The sequence below is a fragment of the Nothobranchius furzeri genome, chromosome 8 (assembly GCF_043380555.1).
Source record: "Nothobranchius furzeri strain GRZ-AD chromosome 8, NfurGRZ-RIMD1, whole genome shotgun sequence".
Lineage (NCBI taxonomy): Eukaryota > Metazoa > Chordata > Actinopteri > Cyprinodontiformes > Nothobranchiidae > Nothobranchius > Nothobranchius furzeri.
In genome coordinates this window covers 71802810-71827896 of record NC_091748.1, presented here as the reverse complement: position 1 = coordinate 71827896, position 25087 = coordinate 71802810, and the positions used below count along the sequence as shown (strand labels likewise).

The 25087-nt window shown below is 41.7% G+C and overlaps 1 protein-coding gene across 1 annotated transcript in view; it reads right to left on the bottom strand.

Moving 5' to 3' along the window:
- LOC107392963 (contactin-associated protein-like 4) overlaps nt 1-25087 on the bottom strand; it is a 107815-nt gene that overhangs the window by 68848 nt on the left and 13880 nt on the right. The window contains exons 3-4 of the mRNA XM_015971065.3: nt 5778-5971; nt 577-724 (exon numbers count right to left, since the gene is read on the bottom strand). Coding sequence (XP_015826551.3) covers nt 577-724; nt 5778-5971 — 342 coding nt within the window. The remainder of the gene's footprint in view (nt 1-576; nt 725-5777; nt 5972-25087) is intronic.

Below are 25087 nucleotides of genomic sequence, written 5' to 3'. Positions count from 1 at the left end.
TGTGTGGTGTGTGGGTGTGTGGGTGTGTGTGTAAGCTTAAGATGTGTTAAACCAGCTTTTTTCAGAAAGGACAGTTTCTCTGTGTCATTTTGACAAGACTAATTTACATAGAAAAGCCGGAGATGGCACAGGCTTTTTGGTACGCTAAATCAAACACTACAACAAAATAAGGTTAATTTTATTTTAAATTTTAGGAGACATTTAAATCTGGAAAATTACACATTTCAAAATAACCCTCCAGTCTTATCAACTCCCACTCCTCTCTGTTGGACAATCAGCGACTATCAACAGTCATTTATTACAGTTTATCATGATCTGAGGCATAAAAATCTTTGCTAAACCTTTTTTCTATATCAATTTGAGCTCTAAATGTAATACAACAAACTAATTAGTGTCATTAACATCATACCTTTTTAAAGGGATGCTGTATTATTATAGTTCTGTAAAATATGGATTACCGCGGACGCTGACAGTCAATGAGCATGTTCTGAATCTTTATTGTGACCCAATGATTTATGCGGAGAAGAGGCCACTGTTTGTTCAGCCTCAAAAATTAATTAATGAGAGCAGACTTACTGTATCTGCAGCCGTATATTTCCAATCTGAGTCCAATCCTCCCACTGGGGTTCCAGTCCAGCGGGATCAAGCGAAGATAACGAGCAATCACCGGCTGTTCCAGCTTGTGTTGGACCACAGTGTCAGCGTTGCTGTTTCCCGGAAAAGCCTGAAACAGCAAAATTGCTTGTTAATTGGTTTTGATCTTTATGAGCAATGTTAAGACATCTGAACCAAAAAACCCTTTATGGTATGTTAAGAATGCTGGAGACAACAACAAAACACTGTGAGGATATTATAATTTTCTTGCTTACTGGAAAAACTGAATCACTTGTTGACCAAATGCATAATTTGCAGGTAAAACTACTGAAAACGTCAGATTAAAAGTTCTCATTAGTTTATCGTCAGCGTTGAGAAAACGTCTCCTTATCCCCATCAGTCCTAATGCCTGTCATTTTGAAACTTTGTGCTAACAGAGCTCATTGATCCCATCTGCTGATGACGTCTCTCCTTTTACCCTCATCTCTGTTCTCGGATCAATAACCCTGGATTCTATTCTGTGTCCGTACCAAGCTTCTTCTAAAAGACCGATGGCTTCCATTTTCCCAATCAGCTGCCTGTGGAAATCCAGTGAAGCCCACTGACCGACAGGTGCTCACAGGAAGACACCTGCATCTCTGTACGGAGCAACAAACTCCAGAAAAACAAGTCGTGTGCATTTATTTAAATACACATCCTTTGCTCATGCCTGTCCTACTTACTGGCATTGTTTGCATGTGTGTATGTGTGTGTGTGTGTATGTGTGTGTGTGCTGATGAGGCTTTGTGAGCAAGATTGGCTTTCCTGGCACTGCATAATTGTGATCTCAGTGCCGTCTTCAGTGCTTTGAAGGACTGATCCGGCTGGGCAACGAGGCGTTAAGCTCAACAAATGGCTCTCTTTCCCGCTGAGGATGCTGAGGAGAGCGGCATCTCATTTACTCGCTGGAGGACCTTTTGAAGTATAAGCAGTCTCTGACAAGCCTTCAGTCAAAAAGGGAAGTGAGTGGAGAATGAAGGCGTGAGAACAAGCTATAGCTTAGCAATAAAAGATAAAATATGTAGTTCAAAAGCCCACAAAAGCAGAAGCAGCAACAAAGGTTTCAGCAGCACAAGCAACACTTTATACACTGGTATAAAAAATGGATGCAGTGGCTGGAGTGGAGTATTTTCTAGATCTTAAAGCTAAAATGTACATTCTATTAATATGATTAGCTGGAAAAAAGAGAATCTTTTGTTTCTCAGTTTCCTTTGAAGAGGATGGATGGATTTATCTGCTTGTGGAAACGTGTGCCTTATTCACCTCCATGTTAACTTTCAATCCTTTTGCTGAGTAGCTAGTTCTGACTTTACAGAAGCAGAGAATAGCATCTGTGCAGCTCGCATTAGGTCAGAAAGCAATGCTTTTGTGTTTGACTTAATAACTGTATCACTCAGATTTTCCCAAATAAGGAAAACCAGTAAAGCGTGTCGGCTCTGATGTGGGCCATGACACAAACTAAAGTCTATCAGTGGTGCTACAGTAGGTTCAATGAAACATGTAAAAGGATTCCCACACAGTTTAATGGCTGTTTTATTATTATTATTATTTTTTGTGTCAATATTTTTGATTTAAAACACTGATTTTTACAAATCCCCTATTCCCAATTCAGAAAAGGGTAGGAATGCCTTCTCCGGATCGGGGACAAAGTTATGCACCAAGTGTAGGAGTTTAAGGGGCGACGGTGGCACAGGAGTTAAGTGCTCGCCCCGTAATCAGAAGGTTGCAGGTTCGAGCCCCGCTCAGTCTGTCGCTGTCGTTGTGTCCTTGGGCAAGACACTAAACCCACGTTGCCTGCTGGTGGTGGTCGGAGGGACCGGTGGCGCCAGTGCTCGGCAGCCTCGCCTCTGTCAGTGCGCCCCAGGGCAGCTGTAGCTACATCGTAGCTCATCCCCACCAGTGTGTGAATGTGTGTGTGAATGGGTGAATGACTGATTGTGTTGTAAAGCTCCTTGGGGGGTTCCAGGACTCTAGACGGCGCTATATCAAATACAGGCCATTTACCATTTACCAAGTATCTCAGGGTCTTGTTCACGAGTGAGGGAAAACTGGAGCGTGAGATCGATAGGCGTATTGGTGCTGCATCTGCAGTGATGCAGGCGTTGTACCGGTCTGTCTTGGTGAAGAGAGAGCTGATCCAGAAGGCGAAGCTCTCGATTTACCGGTCGATCTGCATTTCTATCCTCACCTATGGTCATGAGCTTTGGGTCGTGACCGAAGGAACGAGATCGCGGATACAAACGCCCAAAATGAGTTTTCTCTGAAGAGTGGCTGGGCTGTCCCTTAGAAATAAAGTGAGAAGCTCAGTCATCCGGGAGGGGCTCGGAGTAGATTTACTGCTCCTCCACATCGAGAGGAGCCATTTGAGGTGGCTGGGGCATCTGGTCAGGATGCCTCCTGGACGCCTCCCGGGCACGTCCAACCGGGAGGAGACCTAAAGGTAGACCCAGGACACGGTGGAGGGACTATGTCTCTCACCTGGCCAGGGAATGCCTTGGGATTTCCCCAGAGGAGCTGGCCCAAGTGGCTAGGGAGAGGGAAGTCTGGGCCTCTCGCCTTAGGCTACTGTCTCAGCGACTCTTGCTTTTGTTTCAGGAAGTATAAGTTAGCGGGAGCTGAAGATGAGCATGAAGCAGCCACAACACTCGGTACACGCCCCATTTCTCTGTTTTCTCCTTTACGTTTGTAATTTAGGCACCTCTCTGACTCTCTCATCAGGGCTGACTCACAGACTGCACTCGACTGATGATGGACACCTTTACCACTGCAGGAATCAAAGCTGGGTCATTTTGCGCAGCAGGTAGTCTTTCTAACAACACCACCACCCTGCTCTCAGCAGAAGTTAAACTGTCTGACAGCATCACCGTACAGTCAGCTGACAACTGCAGCCTTCAGTCTATTGTTAATGCAAAGTAAAAGGGTCTCGTTTAACGGGCTTTGTAGCAGCAGGCAGCAGCTGTCCTTCTCATATTAATGGTAAATATTTAATGGAACTGTTCCCCAACTCAAATATGACATTATCTGCCTTTAATTCATGAGCAACCTCATGGTGTGAACTGGCCAGATTGTCTTCTTAGGATCATAATGTTGAACAACATTTTTGTGCCACTGAGAAGGAATAAGAAGGAGCAAGTGTTGAGATTAAAGCTGAAATGTCAAGATTTTTATAAGTATTTATACAATGAAGTCACAATGCTGCAAAAAAAAGTCTACATAATATTTTCTGAATGATGTTTAGAGCTTTTTTAAAGAATAGCCCAAAGAAATGAACCCATTTATCCCCATCAACCAAGCAGTAGTTGTCTCATTTTTGAGGTCATGGGTGTGTTTTTACTAGCTCCTGGCAGAGAATGCTGTTGTTGTGCTCTTGGGCAAGACACTTATCCCTCCCTGCCTGGCCTGCCAGACTCCTCCTCTGTTTAATTCTGCACAGAGAAAGGATCTGGGAACTCTCCTATTCAAATAACCCCACCCCATGAGAATCCTAACCAAGGCAATCAGCGCTGAGTAGCGTACGTCACACACCATAACGCCGAGTTTGTCTAACATGGCGACTGAAGCAGAGTTCGCTGTGGCTCTTTCCTCTGTTCTAAATGACTTGGACACGTATTTAAAATAACAACAAGTAGAAGCATTAAAAGCCATTCTTCTAAAGAAAGATGTTTGCGCTGTCGCCAGACGCCATTTTTGACTACAGCTTCTTCCGGCTCTTGGAGAGTGCAGATGCTTTTTTCTCCTCTCCCTCCCTCCTCATCCCAAGGCTCTTTGTCTGTCTTTGGGTGCACTGTGCTTTCTGCATTTTTTCTGGAAACTGGAAATTATTCAACTGGACCTGGTCAGTTGGTCTCTCAACGCGACTGACAACATTTTTTCAACGATAAGAACGGGAAGGGGCTCCCGGTTGCCCCTCTGGGACAGAGCCAGCTGGGTGTATCATGGACTCCTGGAAACAGTGGAACCTGATCTGCCTCTCTCAACTGTCTGTTGAGGATTCTGAAGACATCTGGATATTCGTGGTGTTGGTGTCAGGTTTCGTGCTGTTTGGCCTTGGAGGCTTCCTGGCTTACCGGAAAATTAATAAGCTGTTGAGGAATATTGGCTCAATCCCGGAGCTCAGGGATGGATTACACCGAGCTGTGAACGCACAAACTCATATAATTGTCGAGATGAGTCGTAAGCTTGGAACTTTGGCTGAGATTCAGACTCTGGCACAGAAGGTTGATGCCATCAAGGATAGAGGTGACGGATCAGCACAGATTGGGATAGATTAATCTACGCCATTATTGAATTTAGAGGGGCTGAGGACCAACAGAACTTTAAGACAGAGAGGAAATGATCTCTGTCTGGCCCCAAAACAAGTTCCTATCTGAATCTGGTGCCCTTGAGCCTGTGAGGCTGAAGAGATTACTCCCCCTCAGAAGAAATGTGGAATGCTGCCATCGTCATTGCATCTCTGTCTCCCTATCCCAGCCTGGGCGGGACTGCGACCGGTGAAGGCCGTTGAATCATTTCCAGGAGTCACTGTGCTCTCTAACCCAAATACCTCCTTACCCTGTCCAAACGGAGGTGACGAGCGCTGCTTATTGCAGCTGCATGCACTGATGTGTGGAGAGTCCCCAACCCTACCTCCCCACCTAGTGGACACGTATGTTGTGTGATGTCTGAAGTCTGTTGCATTTCTGTCTGAGGTGTTTTTGCATAGCAAAGCTGCCCTCCCTGTGGAGGGTAACTCTGAAGTACCTTTTTATCCTCCACCTGACCTAATCCTCATGTTTTATAAAGTAGAATCATGAAGATTAACAAAGCCCCCAAACTTTTGCATCCCACTGTATAGTTTTCCAGCCACTGCAGCATCGTTATGGCTGCTCTCGTGGTCTGCCTGTATCTGTTTTGTCTATATGTGTGTGTGTGTAACCTTGGTCAGGCTGTTCTGCGGAGTCAAGTTCCTATGCTCTGGTTCGCTGGAGCGCTGGCAATAAAATTCTTTCTGATTCTGATTCTGATCAACGGGAACTCTCAAGTCTCAAAACATCAGTGAAATTATCTCGAAACCCAAATTTCAATCAGAAAAAAAGAAAATAAGAAGCTCAAATATTTCAGTCTACCATTTGTGAATCTTAAAATTAATATTCGTTAAAAGTTACCCCTAAGCTGTCCTCCTGTCGGTACTGTCTCCAGTTGTGCCCCGTGTCGCTGAACATCAGCAGGTATGTCGTCAGCCAATCAGAGCTGCCATAGCGTCCCTGTGTTGCGACTGCAGTGACCTGGGTTCGTCTCTGCAGATCCACTTCCAGCCACTGGTATCTGTCTGACAGCAGAGGAGACCAACCGCCAGCTCCTGCACAACACAAGGAATAAAGAACATGTTTGTTTTCCCAAACCCCTTTCAACCGTAACAACCCAGTCTTGATGCTTATGTGACATTTAACACGCAACTGGCATCTTTTTATTCTGACAATCCACCAAAACAGCTTCTTGTGACACAATACTTACAGCCTTCTATTTATCCAGAAGCGTCCGATCTGCTTACAACAAAAAATAATAAATACATTTTGTTTATTCGTGTTTCTGCACTGATGTGATTGAAATCACTGAGCAGAAACATTTGTCTCTTCCTCGGTGATTTGCAGAGCGCAAATGGGCCCCTCAGGGATAAAATGCTTCATTTTAGCTCTGCCAACAGCTGCTGCAAAAGCTGGAGAGGACACCCAGTTATGTATGAGATTAGTACACACCATTTTCATATTGTAGTTTGGTGAAAAATCCCATCATATCTGCAGGGTGTCTGACACTGCTGTCATTGGATACGAGCTAAAATATGTAAAAACATGAAAGATTTAAGACTGCATGGTGGAGAGGTGGTTGGAACTGTAGCTTCACAGCAAGATGATCAGTTCAAAGCATGCTAACCACATGTTGTCCCCTCGATTCTCCTCCAGCCCCCCAAATATCAGCATGTTTGGTTTTTAGATTTTATAAACTGACTTTAGGTGTGGTGGTTGTGCACCACTGCATTGGACCTGGTGACCTTCAACTTTTGTAATCAACCACTAGAGAGGCTCCATCCCTGTGACCCTGAAAGGGACTATGTACATTTCAATTAGTTCAATATACATTTTTAGGATGTTATTGGAGCATTTGTTCAGCAGTCATACAGCTTCAATATATGTTTTAGGGATACTCGATATTCGGCTTTTTTTACCGACATCGGCTGACTCTTAATTTCTGATACCAATATAAAGCAAGCCGTGTCCCCCTTCATAAAAAATTAAGACTAAAACATTTTAGGTTACTGACATCACATATCTCCTATAATAAATCTTAATTTTTTTAACAATTTTTTGTGCAAAAAGAAAACTAAGTTAGTAATATTTAATTTGTCTCCGCAGCAGCTGAAACTCTTTCTCCCTAAGCGTGATGCTAAGACGTGTGTATTAGTCAGTGATGTATTCTTACTTGTTCTGAATGTTGAAGCTATGGTGATAAAACATCTTTAAAGATCTTCAGATAAGACAAGCAAACCTTGGGCAAAGACAGGACTACACAGGGCAAATTTCTATGTATTTAAATAAATACTATATATATTTGTTTATATATTTATAATGCATAAAGAGGGTGAGAGACATCCTTCACAACCATGGTTGCCTTCCTCAACTATGCGCGGTTCTGCACTTCAGACGGGGTTTGAGGTGATCCAGTTATTTTTGAAGCCTGGTTAATTATACGCCAGAATTTTGTTCTATGTTTGACGGTCAGGAAGCAAATATTAATGGTCGACCAATAATATCAGACATCCCTAATATTTTTAAACGTATTTTCAAGCAATGTCAATGATGTGTTTTGCAAACTGAAATAGTTTATTTGTTAAAATGTATTTTTCACTCCCATTTATTTCATAACAAATTCAGAAAGCCATTTTTGAAAACCACAAATAGCATAATCATTTTTAAATAGCATCGCTATATTTCTAGTTTGACTTTTTAAAATGTATTTATGCAATAAAATAAAAACTGATTAACAAAAACTGTCATTTTAAAAATATATTAGACATGTGAGAGTAAACTAAAACATTCTTGTTTTCAGATTTAATGTTTTTGGGTGTTTATTGATGCCCATTTTGTCTGCCTTAACAGCTGCCCCTTCACACAGTACCATCGCCAAGGTCGGACGCTTGGTTCAGTATGTTTACATTCCAGGAGAAGAGACAGAAGAACAGAAGAAGATCGCTTTTCATGGATTAATCAAAGTACCTTATTTGTGATAAGCTAATCAAAGCATTTGTTGATCATTAATAATCAGGTGAATGATCTGTGAAATAAAGATGTCATGAGTTATGTGTTTAAATGAATAAACAGGGCTGCACCAGTCACACTGATATGCATTACCATGGAAAGGCATGACACATTGTTTTCAACCAATCAGAACTTTCGTCTGTGATAGGGCAGAATCTGGTTTGTTTATGAAAGTAGTCCAATCCGGTTTACTAAGATTCTCAAACAACTGGGAGATATAAAAAGAAGGCAACGCCATTTTAAGTCAGTTCCACGTTACGTTCCACTTTCAGCAGTTACATGTTGAACTCAGCTCCAGGAAATCCGAGTTCCTAAGGATTTCCATCGTCATCATTAAGAAGTTCAGACTGGCCAGCTGGACTTCCTACTTTGAGCTGAAATCTGTCAAGCTGGAGATTTTCCGTCGTTTTTACCAACGAGACAACGTTCTTTCAAAATAAGAGTGAACTTGCTGACGCTTGCCGACTACGACCGGAGTTATCCCCAGACGGGCGTTGTGTGCTGCAACCGCTGTTTCAACCAGCTCCAGTACCCATGAAGGTCCGAGGACCTGGCAATTCCTGATCTACACGGGAGACTCCCTACGGTACGTGGTCACGGCACAAAATGGCGGCTCATGTCATCAGCTTCTGAAGCCTCGTGGTAGCCTAGTCATAACAAACCAGATCCGCTACTCAGCCTAGAGATTCTGAACAAAACACACACACACCAAACCGAACCATCTACATCCATATGCATCCATCACTGAGATAGTCCTGGTAGATTGTAAGAATTTATAATAATAGAAATTAAAGATTCTTAAACGATCCCAACTTTCTCTCTTTCTTGTCTCTCAGTCAATACAAAGTGTTGAAGTAAACTCCCTGATGATAAAAACGACCACTTCTGATTGATTATGTAGATTGTATAAATATACAAGATCAGGTAATTAAATTATTTAATTACAGTATATAAATATACAAACTTCTAATCACAACATTACATTACATTATACAAAACAATACAAAAGTATTAATTCAGTTTTATTTCAAGAATAGCTGGACAGAAACACAATATGTTTGGGAATATCAGGTAATACAATGGTAGGAGGAAGAAAAAAACATAAAAACAAGAAAGGTTTAAGAAACACGGAACATAGAAATGTGATTAAACCATATTCACATCTTTTATTTTTCACTTACTAAACAGAACAGACAACCACAAATGCAACAGTTCTGTATAAAACCTAGTCTCACACATGTCCAGTCACTGTCTTCAACAAAAGGCTCAGCATGTTGACAAATCCTGTGTGTGTGTGTGTGTGTGTGTGTGTGTGTGTGTGTGTATGTGTTATAGTAAAAACTGAAGGCTCAGCAAAAAGCCGTAACAAAATAGCTGCATTTGAACAATGAAAGGTCTCAGTTTTGAATTAACCTCAACAAGCAGTCCAGCAGGAAATAAGAGGAATGCAATCACCCCAACCCCCATGGCTGTACACAGCCTGAGAACGGCTTTGTGTCACATTAACAAACATCAGGAAATTATTTGTGAGGTTTTATTTCTGACTTTTATTTTTTTAATACAATTCAGTTTTTTTTTATGTGCTCTTTAAGAAAAAAGTCATCCAGCTGAGAGTCGGTAGATCGTACCCAATCTTCACGTTAAATCATGTTAAATCGCAGCACGAAGGTCGCAGGTTCGAAACTCGGCTGCGGCCTTTCTGCGTGGAGTTGCGAGTTCAACCCATGCATGCGTGGGTTTCCTCCGGGTACTCCGGTTTCCCCCACAGGTCACAACACACCCTATAGGTTATACATTGTAAGTCGCTTTGGATAAAGGCGTCTGCTAAATAAATAAAAACATAAAAACAAATCAATCTCTCATTCTTAGAATGCTAGGTGTGTGTGTGTGCGTGTGTGTGTGTGTGTGTGTGTGTGTGTGCGTGTGTGTGTGTGTGTATGTGTGTGTGCGCGTGTGTGTGTGTGTGTGTGTGTGTGTGTGTGTGTATGTGTGTGTGCGCGTGTGTGTGTGTGTGTGTGTGTGTGTGTGTGTGTGTGTGTGTGTGTGTGTGTGTGTGTGTGTGTGTGTGTGTGTGTGTGTGTGTGTGTTGGGAAAAGGAAAAGTGCTGGGTCAGGATAAAGCAACTCTATAGTGCCAGCTGGGGGCATTTCTGCCCCACAGAGAACACACACTAACACACACCTGCCAGCATAGAGAGGTCTTCAGATCAAGGTGATGGTTTGAGAAGGACAACATCAATCAATACAACAGAGTTCAGACACATCCCATGCCCTGCTGCAGTTTTATGTTGTAAAAAACTTAAATGGTTGGCATTTGTCCCAGAGGTGTGGACTCGAGTCACATGACTTGGACTCCAGTCAGACTCGAGCCATTATTTTAATGACTTCTGACTTGACTTGATAAAATCTATAAAGACTTGCGACTTGACTTGGACTTGAACACCAATGACTTGCGACTTGAATCCACTTGCATCTGTTGACTTGATGATGACTTGAGCATATTTGATATTTTAGCACAAAAGGGGCATGACATGGACATGGACTGAATAGATTAAAATACTTTTTTTCTGCAGTTGGGTTGGGCTGCTTTGAGCCGGCTTATGGGACCACAACTTAAAGCAGAGCCTGAGTTCATGCATTTAAAACCTTAAAAATCTCCAAAGACTCACCAGCTCAATCAGCAAGCCAACAGTCTGATTTACGTATTTTTTTTAAATCAACAGGCTGTTCAATTCAACTAAGTCTATTTATATAGCGCGTAGCGTTGACTGACTACATATTTATTTTAAAAGACCGATAAGAGTTGATGATTCCAAATAAATATGAAATATCTATCTGATTGACCTTTGAATATTTAATCAGAAGATTATAGTTACTTTACTTATTCAGGGACCATAAACACACCGTATTAATTCAGACAGAGTCAAAGCATATAGTTTATAAAAATGATTTTTTTTCTTTTCCCTAAACAAATAATTATACACGACAAGGTATGAATGGAATGATGAATATGAAGTGATTTAATGTGATGTGTGGAATGTTGTAAAGGAAGCTAGATGTTTTAGCAGAACCTTTCCTAAGTATCTGAGAGAATTTGTGGAGTCTGGGTTGTAAAATACATTTGGCTGTTTGTTTGGTAAACTTCAGATTTGTTTATAAAAAACATCCGACACAATCCGTACCAAGTCTACGCACCCGTGTGTGGAGATTTTTGTGCGATGCAGGGGTCGAGAGATCGTGATGGACACTGCCGGTGGAGTGAACCTCTCAGTATCGGGAACTCGTAGATTAGCTCTGACAGGACTCGTCGAGTCTGAGATCTCTCCAGGTGACGGCAGGAAGCTGGAATGCTTGTTTGCGTCTAAGGCTGTTGTTGACTCTTAGAAGAGCTGTTTTGTGTCTGGATCACCCGCAGCGTTGCAGAAAGGCTTAGACCTGAGGTCAAACGATAGGATGGTTTCAAAATTTTTTCTTCCCCGATTTGGCCGAATCGATAATCAGCTGGAAACAGAATTAATCGGGAAGTAAATCCAGTTTTATTAAAATTGCTTATAAATTTAGCAAATCAGAGTTTGACACGCTTTAGGGTTTTACCCAAACATTTCTTATTCTTCATTCAGCTACTCAGAGAGGTTAACTCTGTGTGGGAATAAGAATGATTTAAACCACTTATGAGAAGTGAATGTTAACATGAATAATTATCTTATTATAATGTGTACAAGTATAGATATTGATTACAGACCCGATTATTCAAACATTTGATTTAAACATCTTGCTCATTCAACACATATGATTATTTCAACTTATAAGTGGTAAAGTTATTTATAATTCAACATGACTTTTACTCAGAGTGAAAAGTCTCGCATGAGGCCTTGAGCAAACATGTTAGGCTTCTTATCTACTAACAAGAGCTGGGGCCGAGGTATGTTTTGGAGTCGGAGGCCAGGCAGACGATGCATTTGTGTCTGCAAATGAAAGGTTAACGTCTGTTCAATTTGTTGGTGAAAATTTGACCACATGGTACGTTACGAGTGCCAAATCACGACAAGAGTCGTCTCAAGGCACTTCACACAGTAAACATCCCAATACAGTTCAGTTCATTACGCCAATCAGTAAAAAGTTTCCTATATAAGGAACCCAGCAGGTTACATCAAGTCAGTGATTAGTGTCAGAGACTTTATAGCAATCCTCATACTAAGCAAGCATGTTGCGACAGTGGAGAGGAAAACTCTCTTTTAACAGGAAGAAACCTCCTGAGGATCCTGGCTCAGTATAAGCAGCCATCCTCCACGACTCACTGGGGATCGAGGAGACAGAGCAGACGCACACACACACACACACACACACACACACACACACACACACACACACACACACACACACACACACACACACACACACATTTATACCAAGTAGTGTGTCTATGGTTACATTGTGATTTCTTAGTAAATATTCTATTTGGTGAGAGATAAACTTTATTGCATTTATCCTAGTGAATCTATAATTAAACGGTAAACTAGTAGTAGCACATTCAGTGTCAAGGAAAGTAAAATGTTATTGTCAGGAGAGGGAGAATGTTTAAATGATTAGCAGCAGTGTGCTCGCTGATGGCCCCCTCCATGAGGCCACCACAGCTCAGCAGAACATTATTATAGCTTCTTCTGAGAAGAAAAACACCTACAGAAAAAATAAAGTTAACAGCTGAAATAGCAGGAAATAATACAGTTAAAGAGCAAATTGTAGAAGAAAGTAGTAGAGTGTGGAAAGTGGTCAGTGTGTCCTCCAGCAGTCTAAGCCTATAGCAGCATAACTACAGAGATAACTCTGGATAACCTAGCCTTTTTAGATGGAGGCATGTTGGAGGCAGGGCAAGGGAGAGCCGTCTTTACCGACTATATTCTCCACCTCCCTCTACTCCCCCAGTTGTCCAGAATGCACCTATGTTCATTGTCCATACCATACACCTGCCCATACCATAACCCAACCACCACCATGGGCCACCTGACCCACAACATTCACGTCAACAAACCGCTCATCCACACGATGCTACACATGCTGTCGGCTATCTGCCCTGAACAGCATAAACCAGGATTGATCTGTGAACAGAAGGCCTCTCCAACATGCCAGAATGTGAGCATTTCCCCTCTCAAATCTTTTATGACAACAAACTGCAGTCAGGTCCAGACCCCGATGAGGACGACGAGCCTGCAGATGGGCTTCCCTGAGACGGATTCTGACAGCTTGTGCAGAAATTCTTTGGTTTGCAAACCGATTGTTTCTGCAATTATTTCCAGATGGTTTGTCTGAGACAATCATGGAAGTGAACTTGGTGAACGTGGAGGTCCTGGACTGGTGCAATTACACATGGTCTGTGGTTGTGAGGCTGGTTGGATGTACTACAAATTCTCTGAAACGCCTTTGGAGACTGCTTCATCCATACATTATCTGTACCTGCTTCCCCATGTAGAGTTGCGGGGGGCTGGTGCCTATCTCCAGCCGTCTCTGGGCAAGCAGGCAGGGTACACCTTAGATAGGTGTCCAGTCTATAGCAGGGCAACAGAGACAAACAGGACAAACAACCAAGTGCACTCACGCCTGAGGGTAATTTAGAGAGACCAGTTTAACCTGATAGTCACGTTTTTGGACTGTGGGAGGAAGCCGAAGTACCCGGGGAGAACCCACGCGTGCACACAGAGAACATGCAAACTCCATGCAGAAAGACCCCAGGTCGGGATGCAAACCTAGGACCTATTTTCTGCAAGGCAACAATGCTAACCATCACACTGCTGTGCAGCTCTGGAGATGGCTTATGGAGAAGAAATGAACTTTCATTTTATGGGCAACAGCTCTGGTAGACAGCATGTTAAACAGACGCTAGCTTAAAAGTAGTGACATCTATGGAAGTGTGCTGTGTGATCAAACTGCACATTTCAGAGTGGCCTTCTATTGTGTCCAGTCCAAAGCACACCTGATTAGATGCTGTCTAATCAGCACCTTGATATGCCACACCTGCCAGGTGGAATGGATCATCTCGGCAAAGGGGCATGCTCACTAACAGATTTAGCCAGATTTGTGAACAATATTAGAGAGTTGTGGGTCTTTTGTGTGTTTATGCAGCTCATGAAAAATGGGAGTAAAAAAGTGTCGCTTTTATACTTTTGTTCAGTGTAAATACTGATGCTAGCTTGTTAAAGTGATAAATTATGCCAAAGCTTTAGACGTGATAAAATGACTATCCATCCATCCATTATTGTCCAGTTATCCGGGATCGGGTCTCGAGGGCAGCCACTTGGGCCAGCTCCTCCGGGGGAATCCCAAGGCATTCCCTGGCCAGACGAAAAACACAGTCCCTCCAGCATGTCCTGGGTCTTCCTTTGGGTCTCCTCCCAGTTTTGTTTGGGTTCCTGCCCATGTGGGGGTGGAAGGCATGAAGAGGCGAATGCTGCAGCCAAAAGTTCACTGTAGAGGCGTGACATGGTCAGATGGAGTATTACTCTGAGCTCCACTGGGTGGGTGTAGGGTTGTGGCAATCTTCCTGGGATGAGGGGGTTACGGGTAGGGCTTATTATGGGATGCAGCACCTGGTGGGTGGCCGCTGGATGGGATCTGCTTGTGGGAGGAGGAACTCTGTGGTCTTAACCTGGTTGGGTCACAGGGGTCTTTGGGGCGGGTGGTTTTTGGTTGGGAAGGGGGTAGACTGATATATCAGTCGGCCAAAATATTGGGCTGATATCTGACATTTTTATAAATCAGCATTGGTCGATATACCTCTGTAGTGAAGCTGATTTAAAGTCATCCACATCCCCAGCAGCCAGGTGCTGCTGCACATTTTATTTAAAATGTATTTATACATTCCTGAAACCCATCTGCTTTTATAAATGCTCAAAACACTGTTTCCAACTAAAATTTCTTTTTATTTACCAGATTTGAATATTCAATGATCGGTCAATTTACTTAGATGTTTAATTTTAACTCTGACCAGTTTACAAAAGTAGGATTTAACAGCTGGTTAAATTCAGTTTTCACAAACTGATTCAGCTTCGGAAATGTTGTGCATCAACTGAGGTTATCTGTGACATTTTAGCATGAAAATAGGTGGAAAACATCTAGATATCGGCCAAATATCGACCCAAAACATCGGCAGCACAAACAGGCCGTGAACATGACCTTTAAATATTGCCATCAGTATCGGCAATAGAAAAACCAATAATGGTCAACCTCTAGTTGGGAAAATCCTGGACGATAACTGTGACTGTGGAGAATTGGAGATGGTGGGTCACGTCCTGTTGCACTGCAGGAGGTGTGCTTTGTTTGGAGTCTTGGGGACTGCTGGTGTGGCAGTGTTCTGTTTGAGGTCCTTGTTGAGGATGGGGGACTGGGGTAGGATGAGGGCACTGCTGGGCTTCCTGTGAGTTGTAGCGAGTAAAAAAAATCCCTTATAGGTTCTCTCATTTTGTCCAAAATGTCCAAAGAGTTCTGATAAGAAATAAAAAGAGAGATCATATCTCCTGTCTTAGCTTCCCTAAAATGGCCGCCTGTTAAATTCAGAATAGATTTTAAGATCCACCTTTTCACTTATAAAGCTCTTAATAATCAAGCTCCATCATACATCAGTGACCTGATTGTTCCATACGTTCCTAACCAAGCACTTCGCTCTGTAATGTCCACAAATAGTCAGTTTTCACCTACAAATGACCTACAGTGTGGGCGACGGTGGCACAGGAGTTAAGTGCTCGCCCCGTAATCGGAAGGTTGCAGGTTCGAGCCCCGCTCAGTCTGTCGCTGTCGTTGTGTCCTTGTGCAAGATACTTAACCCACGTTGCCTGCTGGATTTGGTCGGAGGGACCGGTGGCGCCTGTGCTCGGCAGCCTCGCCTCTGTCAGTGCGCCCCAGGGCAGCTGTGGCTACATTGTAGCTCATCACCATCAGTGTATGAATGTGTGTGTGAATAGGTGAATGACTGATTGTGTTGTAAAGTTCCTTGGGGGGTTCCAGGACTCTAGAAGATGCTATATCAAATACAGACCATTTACCATTTACAGGTCATCGGTCATCTACAGACCTAATTCAATCCTATGAGGTGGATTTTATATTCTTGCTGCCAACAAGCCACAAGATCCTGAACTGCTTGTTAACATTCTGGAATCATAACATTGACATCCTGTTCTTCCCAAGGTCCCTCACAGAGCACCCTTTTATCTAAACTCCTCGCTTCAAAGAAGAAAGAAAAAGAAGATTTTAAAATTAATATAAACTTCTAAAACTTAAGCCAGATGATCCGTTTATTGCTACTTATAATAATTATAATTAATGAAGGTCATCTGTAGGTGAAAACTGTCCATTTGTGGACATTACAGCTCTCAGACTGCAGGTTTACTGGTGGTTCCTAGAATATCTGAGATTCCTGAGTGCAGCCAAGCTAACACTTTTTGGAGCTAAAAGGAGAATTAGGTCCAAAGTTAAAGTGTGTGGATATTTCTTTCAGTGTTTGTTTCATTTAATTTATTTTTTAAATAAAACCAATAAAGACAAGATCTTGACAAATCTGATGAAATGAGTGCTATCTATTCATCCATCCTTCTTCTGCCCGTTAGCCAGAACAGGGTCACGAGGGCAGCAGCTTCGGCAGGGATCACTAGACCCCCTCTATCTCAATGAAAGGGACTCCAAGATGTTTCCGGATCAAATACGAGGTATAATCTCTCCAGCAAGCCCTCGGTCTGTATGACCCAAGAACATTTTCAGACTGACGGAGAAAAAAAAACATTAAGAAATACATGTAATTCTGACAAAGACACACACAGTGTTGAAACGATAGTTTACGTCCTTTCCTGCACCTAATTAAACCTTTGGACTGACCTGAGTGCTCCAGTTCTCCTGCATAAAAAAACCCAAAACAAAACAAACAAAAGATTATTTGAGACTTTTTTTTTTCCTATTTTGGGTATGCCCTGCCATCACAGGTCCTGGAGCTGACCCAGGGCATGATGAAGGGTTTATAACCTTAGGCTGATCTGGGAAATACATGGGGTCACGTCGGAGAAGCTAGAGGATGCTGGGAAAACAACTAAATTTGGTATTTCATGCTAGAGAATGCTGTCCCCATGACAGAGAGCAAGAAAAGTGGTGGTAAAGTGTAGTTATGTCTTAAAACCATGCAAAGCAGAACTTATACAGTTTAACATAAACTTGTGCCATAAATGGATGATGATGGTCAAAAGAATTTAATGTAGAGGTTTTTCATGTCTCCAAAAGTTAGTGCATCCTTTGAAGTTTGCTGCTGCACACATGGCTTTATTTGGGCCAGCATGAAAGCATTAAAGGGTGTTATTTTTGATGCCGCCTTCTGGCTCAGTGTTAAGACAAGTGCCAAGGAAATGTAGCATCAGTGATGGATTAGGACTTTTTTCATGGCAGCAGGGTTGGGAGATGGGAGAGAAACTTCCCATGGCTGTGAGTTAGTACTCATCAGCAGCTGAATAAAAACATGATTTCTAATCAGGGATCAGTGGGAATGTGGAGAGGATGAGGATGATGAAATAATGTTTTTATATTTTTTGTAATCCTTCAATAATTTCAAATAAAAAACAACAAATAACTTGATTCAGCAGTCACGTGAGAAAAAAACCTTCAGTGCAAGATTTTAAACTTAATAAAATGTTCCATCTTAGAAATGAAACAAAAAAAAAATAACGCTTTCCCAAGTCTGACATTTCACCATACAGAAACTTGTGCTTTCTGAACAACTGATAACATTTGAAACTCATAAAACATGAACGAATACATTATTCAGAATCCAGTTACATACATTCTATGTGTCATGTAAAAAAATTTAAATAAACGTGTTCTATGTGGGAATCAGCTTTCTTCTCTGATATTGCGAGAAACGTTTCGAGTTTCTAATAAAAAAAAATTATGGAAAAAATCTACAGGAAATGAATCGAAGACTGTAAAAAGTTGGGTCAGTAGAGCAATTAGCATGATTTAAATCAGGTAACCAACTGCAGCATATGGAGACACGTGCTGTCAGGAACTCTACCGGGCACAAAATGGGAATCACACAAATGGAGTTTTATTCAAAGCAAACCAATGGAGCATGACATCAAAAACTGTGACTGAGCTGCAGCTCCAGGCATAGAGACTGATATGAAATAAAACTAAACCTAGAAAATATGATATTTGCATCCTAGGAACCACACAAAGAAATGTCTTATAAATAAAATAAAAAATACATTTTATTTGTGCTGTTTGCTCAATTTATTCAGTTTAGTGTCATTTTACTGCAGCCGCAGGAGCCAAAAAGCTCCACAAAGCCACTGAACATTGCCTCTTTGTTATGCAATCTGGCTTTTTTATTAGAAACTCTGGTTATTTTCAGAAAATAGAATCAAGGATGCAGAAGCACAACTAGAATCAGATAGCTGCAGTTTTTAGGATATATAGTGAAACTGATTACCTGAGATTAAAAGAATTCAACGGAGGCCTTGTGCGAGTTCACCTGATGAGATGATTAAAGAGTGGCATTAAAAAGAGACACCAAGAGAGGCAAAGCTATCCCATAAACATCCCAGAAAGATCAATACCTGACTCTATCCTTTCATCACGTCCTCCATTTAAACCTGAAGGCACGGCGAACGCTGCCTCCTCTTTTCAAATCTAAATTAGGACTTTCAGAAAATGATTTGTGAGCAATCTGCCCATTTTCTGCTTCCTTCAACATCATTAAACAGGTTTAAAGCACAATTATCAGTATGGCCCACTTAAAAGAAACGCTCTGCATGTAATCATGGGAGAAGAAGTGGAGGTGGTTGAGGAATACAAATACCTTGGAGTCCACCTGGACAACAGACTGGACTGGAGAAAGAACAGCGAAGCCGTTTACAAGAAGGGACACAGCAGACTGCACTTCTTGAAGACGCTTAGGTCCTTCAGTGTCTGTAGCAAGATGCTGCAGATCTTCTACAAGTCTGTTGTTGAGAGTGTAATCTCTTCAGCCATCGTCTGTTGGAGTAGTAGCATGTTTATGTTTAAGTTTATGTATTTAGCAGATGGTTTTGTCCAAAGCGACTTACAAGTGATAATCGGCATGTTGCCCTTGAGGCTAACAACAACAATAACAACAACATTGACATCAATCATGGAGAGGAGGGAACAAGGAGTGGACAGTAGAGAGGGGGGACGGGTGCAGGGAGGGTGCTAGTTAAGAAGATGCTCTCTGAAGAGCAGGGTCTTCAGGAGTTTCTTGAAAATTGAAAAGGAAGCCCCTGTTCTGGTTGTGCTTGGAAGGTCATTCCACATTTGTGGAACGATGCATGAGAAGAGTCTGGATTGTCCTGAGCGTGGTGTAGGCACTGTTAGCCGACGATCCTGTGATGACTGGAGTGGCCGGGCCGAGACGTAAGCCTTTGCAAGAGGACTCAGGTAGATGGGAGCCGTACCATCTCGGACTTTGTATGCTAGTGTTAGCAATTTGAATTTGATGCGTGCTGCTAGCGGTAGCCAGTGGAGCTCAATGAACAGAGGGGTGACGTGTGCTCTTTTTGGCTGATTGAAGACCAGACGCGCCGCTGCGTTCTGGACCATTTGAAGAGGTTTTACAGTCCAGGCTGGAAGACCAGTTAGAAGGGCATTGCAGTGATCGAGGCGGGAGATGAGAGTAGATTGCACCAGGAGCTGGGTGGCATGTTGTGTTAGGTATGGTCTGATCTTTCGTATGTTATACAGCGTAAAGCGGCATGAACGAGCAACAGAGGCAACATGATCTTTAAAGGTCAGGTGTTCATCAATCACAACACCCAGATTTCGAACTGCCTTTGAAGGAGCCAGAGATAGGAAGTCATTTTGGATTGAGATAGTGTGCTGTATGGATGGTTTTGCTTGGAAGTAGTTCAGTTTTAGAGAGGTTGAGTTGGAGAGCATCGGAAGCAGGGACCTGAAAAGGCTCAACAGCCTAATAAAAAAGGCTGGTTCTGTTCTGGGGACGACTGTGGAACCACTGGAGGAGATAATGCAAAGAAGGATTCTCCAGAGAATCAAGAAAATGATGGACAACCCTGAGCATTCTCTTCACAAGACTGTCCGACAACGGAAGAGTGTCTTCAGTCAGAGGCTTCTTCAGTTTCACTGCAACACTGACCACTACTGGAGATCCTTCCTGCCAACAGCCATTGTAATATACAATAACTCTTTGATGACTTGATTATTATTATTATTATTGTTATTATTATTATTATTATTATTATTATTATTATTATTCTGAGCTACTACAGCAATCAGTTTCCCTCTGGGATTAATAAAGTATTTTTGAATTGAATTGAAGTGACTTAAAAACTGTCATTAACATTTGCCAGTAAATGTTAAATGCTGTAATTAACATTTAGATGTAGGACAGAAGGAAGTCACTGTCATATTTTTTGACTGTACAAGTGAGTTGAGTTACAATTATGATTACATTACAGATATGTGGGATGTATGTGAGTACAGATTGTGAGTCAAAAGGGCAAAATCACGGACAAAAGTTAGGTTTTGGAGTCCTGTTCCCCTATTTTTGGACATCTAGCCTATTATTGGCTAACAGCGGCGCGACTCTACCACGGACTCAGTTTGCTTTAGCAACATTGATGTTTTTTTCTCCACAAATAACAAAAACCCAGAGGAGTTCTACTGTGTTGTGGAGTTGCTAATGCTAATAGTTAGCTTCTACTAGCCAAGACGTGCTATGCTGTTTCGTGGACGCTAAACCAACAACAGCCTTCCTCGCAGGCAGTAGAGGGCGGCATCATCCTCTACTGCCCACACATAACAGGAAGTGAGGCCACCAACGGCCATCTCTGATGACGGTCAGAGATCCTAGCTGAAGCATGTCAGGTAAAATTTTTTTTTTACTAAAATGGTGTAAGAAAAGAACAAAAAATGGATAACGAAGAGAAACAGAATGAATGTACAAAAGAGAAACAGCCTTCCTCGTCGTGAGCGAAGATGTGTGAATCCATGAATGCTAATTTTACAGTGTTATGTAGATCTGACTGAATTTTCTTATCCAAGTGTTTCCATGTCTATTTTCTACCCTTATTTCTGCATATTTTCATGTTTAGCCTGCATGTGAAACTCAGAGTGACCAATGATATTTCAAAAATACTCAAATCTAGAGATTTTTGATATAGACTTATTTTTACCAATATAATAATATTGTCTGCGTCTTTATTTCCAATACCAAGATAATTATAGTTTATAGGTATAAATAAGTTTTTAATGGATGTGTTTTTATTTATTTTTCTTTTTGCACATTATGGGTTAGTATGTTTATTTTCCTCTATTCAGTTACAGTGGCTGCGTGGCTGTTTAAAATGGTTGATTCTTTTCTTCCTTTATTGTCAACGTAACTGTATGAATAATGTTTAGAGATTCTTTCTAATGTCTTCTTTTATGGACATCTTTGCAGAGATCCCCTCCACCCTTTTTCAGTCCCATCTGCTCCCAACGTTTCATGAAAACGAAGCACCTGTTTGCCCACCTTTTTATCTGAAGAAATTCCAAAAGGTTTTCGTTTTTGTGTAAAATGTTCTCATATTTGTTCAGCCTGGTCCCATTTAAATATGTCCTTCAAGTGTTTGTTGAAACTTGTACAGCTTTTATTCCCTTGCTGGATGCAAAATAATTGGTCAGCATAATGGAGGGGTGTTGCTCCTTGGACTTTAAACCGGAGCCTTCTGCTCGAAGGCTTCTGCTGATCTTTGTCCTCACCCCCGCCTCTGAGCTTCACTCTATTTTAGACTTCAACAGAACTGGAAGAAATAACATTTTTCACAGTCCATCCACACGAATTATTCACTTTACACAAATGCAAGGCAGCTGTTTCTCAAACGGTACAGTGAGACACTGAGCTGGGAGTGGTGACATCTCTGTGACGTCCAGGGGGCAATTAAAGGCCACCATGTGTGAGCTGTCCAACCCGGACCTGTCCCCGTTTGGACGGATCAGCCTGAAGGAAGCAAGATGGCAAAGAGGCAAATGGAAACTGGTTCTTAACATTGAGTTTGGTTTGTTATGTTGGACAAAATGCTTTGTGATGAACACTTGAACAGGACATCCCTTCATTGTTTGCCAACATTAAATAATAATCAGTGAATTTATAAATAATGATTGAAATTGTGGGAAGTAAATAAACATGGAAAAATGCAAAGGTTCTGACATGTGTGTGTGTGTGTGTGTGTGAAATTCCCATCTCATCCTCCGCGGTTGGTCTCATCCTTCCAAGCTCGGGTCCTCTACCAGAGGCGTGGGAGCTTGAAGGTTCTGCAGTATCTTAGCTGTTCCTAGAACAGCTCTTTTCTGGACTGAGATGTCTGATGTTTTTCCTGGGATCTGCTTTAGCCACTCCTCCAGTTTGGGGGTTACTGCCCCAAGTGCCCCGATTACCAGGGGTACCGCTGATGGCCCTGGTACTTCTCTAGTTTCTTGTGGTCCTTTTTCCTGATGTTGCATCACTTGGTATTGCTACATCAACCACAACGGCTGTCCTCTGCTGTTTGTCTATCACCACAATGTCCGGTTGGTTCACCATCACCATTTTGCCAGTCTGGGTCTGGAAGTCCCACAGGAGCTTGGCTCTCTCATTCTCTACGACCTTAAGGGGTGTTTCCCACTTTGACCTTGGGGCTTCCTGTCCAAACTCTGCACAGATGTTTATGTACACGATGCCAGCCACTTGGTTGTGGCAATCCATGCTTTTCCTGCCAGCATCATACACCCTGTAGTTAAGTGGTGGATTGTGTATATATATATATATGTATATATACATATATATATATATATATATATATATATATATATATATATATATATATATATATATATATATATATAATATATATATATATATGTATATGTATATGTATATATATATATATATATATATATATATATATATATATATATATATATATATGTATATAAACTGCTGCCATTTCATCTTCTTTGTAAAACGTTCAGATTATTTTTGTGAGTTGGAGGGAGAAGTAAATAAATCCCAGAGCTTAATGCATTTCTGCTACAAGGCCATAGTCAGTATCTGGTTTCTGTAAATGAAGGGATTTGCCAAGTGGTTCCTCACAAAAGCCAAAAAACAAGTCAAGCAAGCTCTTTGCACAGCTCATATCAGCATCCAGCGGAGTGTACCCACTTAAAATTTCCCCTGTAGTTCATGAATCACAAGTCGATTTTATGCCCCTTTTGAGAGGACGTGGCCCTGTCGAATTTTTGATGTACTAGTCTAATAAAGTTTCAGCGCATTTCTTTATATACCACGAGTTGGAGCACCAAATGCTGTTCCATCACTTCATCCATCCGTCTGCCTACACACCAGCATCTCTGTCCCTGCAGCGACCACAGAGGGATTTTTTAGACTTGATGCAGCTTAGACATGTCTTTGATGTTTTTGTGTTCAGAATCCTGTTGAGAGACACCAACTCTCTCCTGCATCATGCGGAAATGCACCACTGCAGCCCACAGGGCTCATGAAAAAGGCTGAGATTCAGTCAAGGTACATCACTTTCTTCCACAGTCTGTTTGGACCATCATACTCGCCTGAAGGCTGTTCATAAAAGTTGATTTCAACAACCAGGTTCATAAAGTATACAGTGACCCAAGGTGTTTTATAGCTTGCAGCATTTGGTCTCGCTGGGTGACTCAAATTTTCTCTAAATGCAAGAAATGTAAAACCTTCTTGCTGAGATAAAAATAATTAAAACTAGAAGACTGAAGACCTGTGGTGTGGACTAAGAGACTTGTGTTTAGGCCTCTTAGAACAAATGGTTCCTAACATATGTAACTAATAAAACGGTCTCTTAAGGAAAAAGAGGAAAATTTCATTCTCTTTTTACAAATCAGAGACCTGTCATCTACAGAAATACTCAGACGACTCTGCAGTTGTCGGGTGTATCAGAGATGGACAGGAAGCTGAGTACAGAGAGCTGGTGGAGCACGTTGTGGCATGGTGTGGAAACAATCATCTGACCTTGAACGTGAACAAAACAAAGGAGATGATTTTAGACTTCAGAAGAAACCAGGTGGAGTCAAACACTGTTTCCATCATGGGAGAAGAAGTGGAGGTGGTTGAGGAATACAAATACCTTGGAATTCACCTGGACAACAGACTGGACTGGAGAAAGAACAGCTAAGCCGTTTACAAGAAGGGACACAGCAGACTAGACTTCTTGAGAATGCTTAGGTCCTTCAATGTCTGTAGCAAGATGCTGCAGATCTTCTACAAGTCTGTTGCTGAGAGTGTAATCTCTTCAGCCATCGTCTGTTGGGGTAGCAGCATCAGAAGCAGGGACCTGAAAAGGCTCAACAGCCTAATAAAAAAGGCTGGTTCTGTTCTGGGGACGACTGTGGAACCACTGGAGGAGATCATGCAAAGAAGGATTCTCCAGAGAATCAAGAAAATGATGGACAACCCTGAGCATTCTCTTCACAAGACTGTCCGACAACGGAAGAGTGTCTTCAGTCAGAGGCTTCTTCAGTTTCGCTGCAACGCTGACCGCTACTGGAGATCCTTCCTGCCAACAGCCATTGTAATATACAACAACTCTTTGATGACTTGATTATTATTATTATTCTGAGCTACTACAGCAATCGATTTCCCTCTGGGATTAATAAAGTATTTTTGAATTTGAATTTGAATTGAATTGAATAATACAGCTTAAATATTCAGAATGAATGACCCATCATTTAGTTAAAGTCAAGCCAACATTACACAGTTTCCTCGCAATTAAGGACCTTATTGGCTGATATTGTCATTAAAATGTAATCTCAGAAGTTACAGATGTCAGTTTTTACTCCTTAAATGTCAGAAATATTACAAACCATGCATATCTTAAACATCAAAATATTCAACTACTTTTTTTCTCACTGAAAATACATAAATATGACAGATCTCAGGTAAAGTCTTTATGACCCTGCATATTGGTTTTATCAGGATTGATAATTAAGATTCAGACTACATCAGTATTTTGGATATCTGTAAAAAGCCAATATTGAACATCCCTATACTCCCAATTATACCCAACCTTTAAAGACTGATCCCCCTTTTTTAAAGTGTCGAACACCAAGAAAGCACTTTTTAATGATTATATCTGATTCTGTGTTTTTCATGCAGGCTGA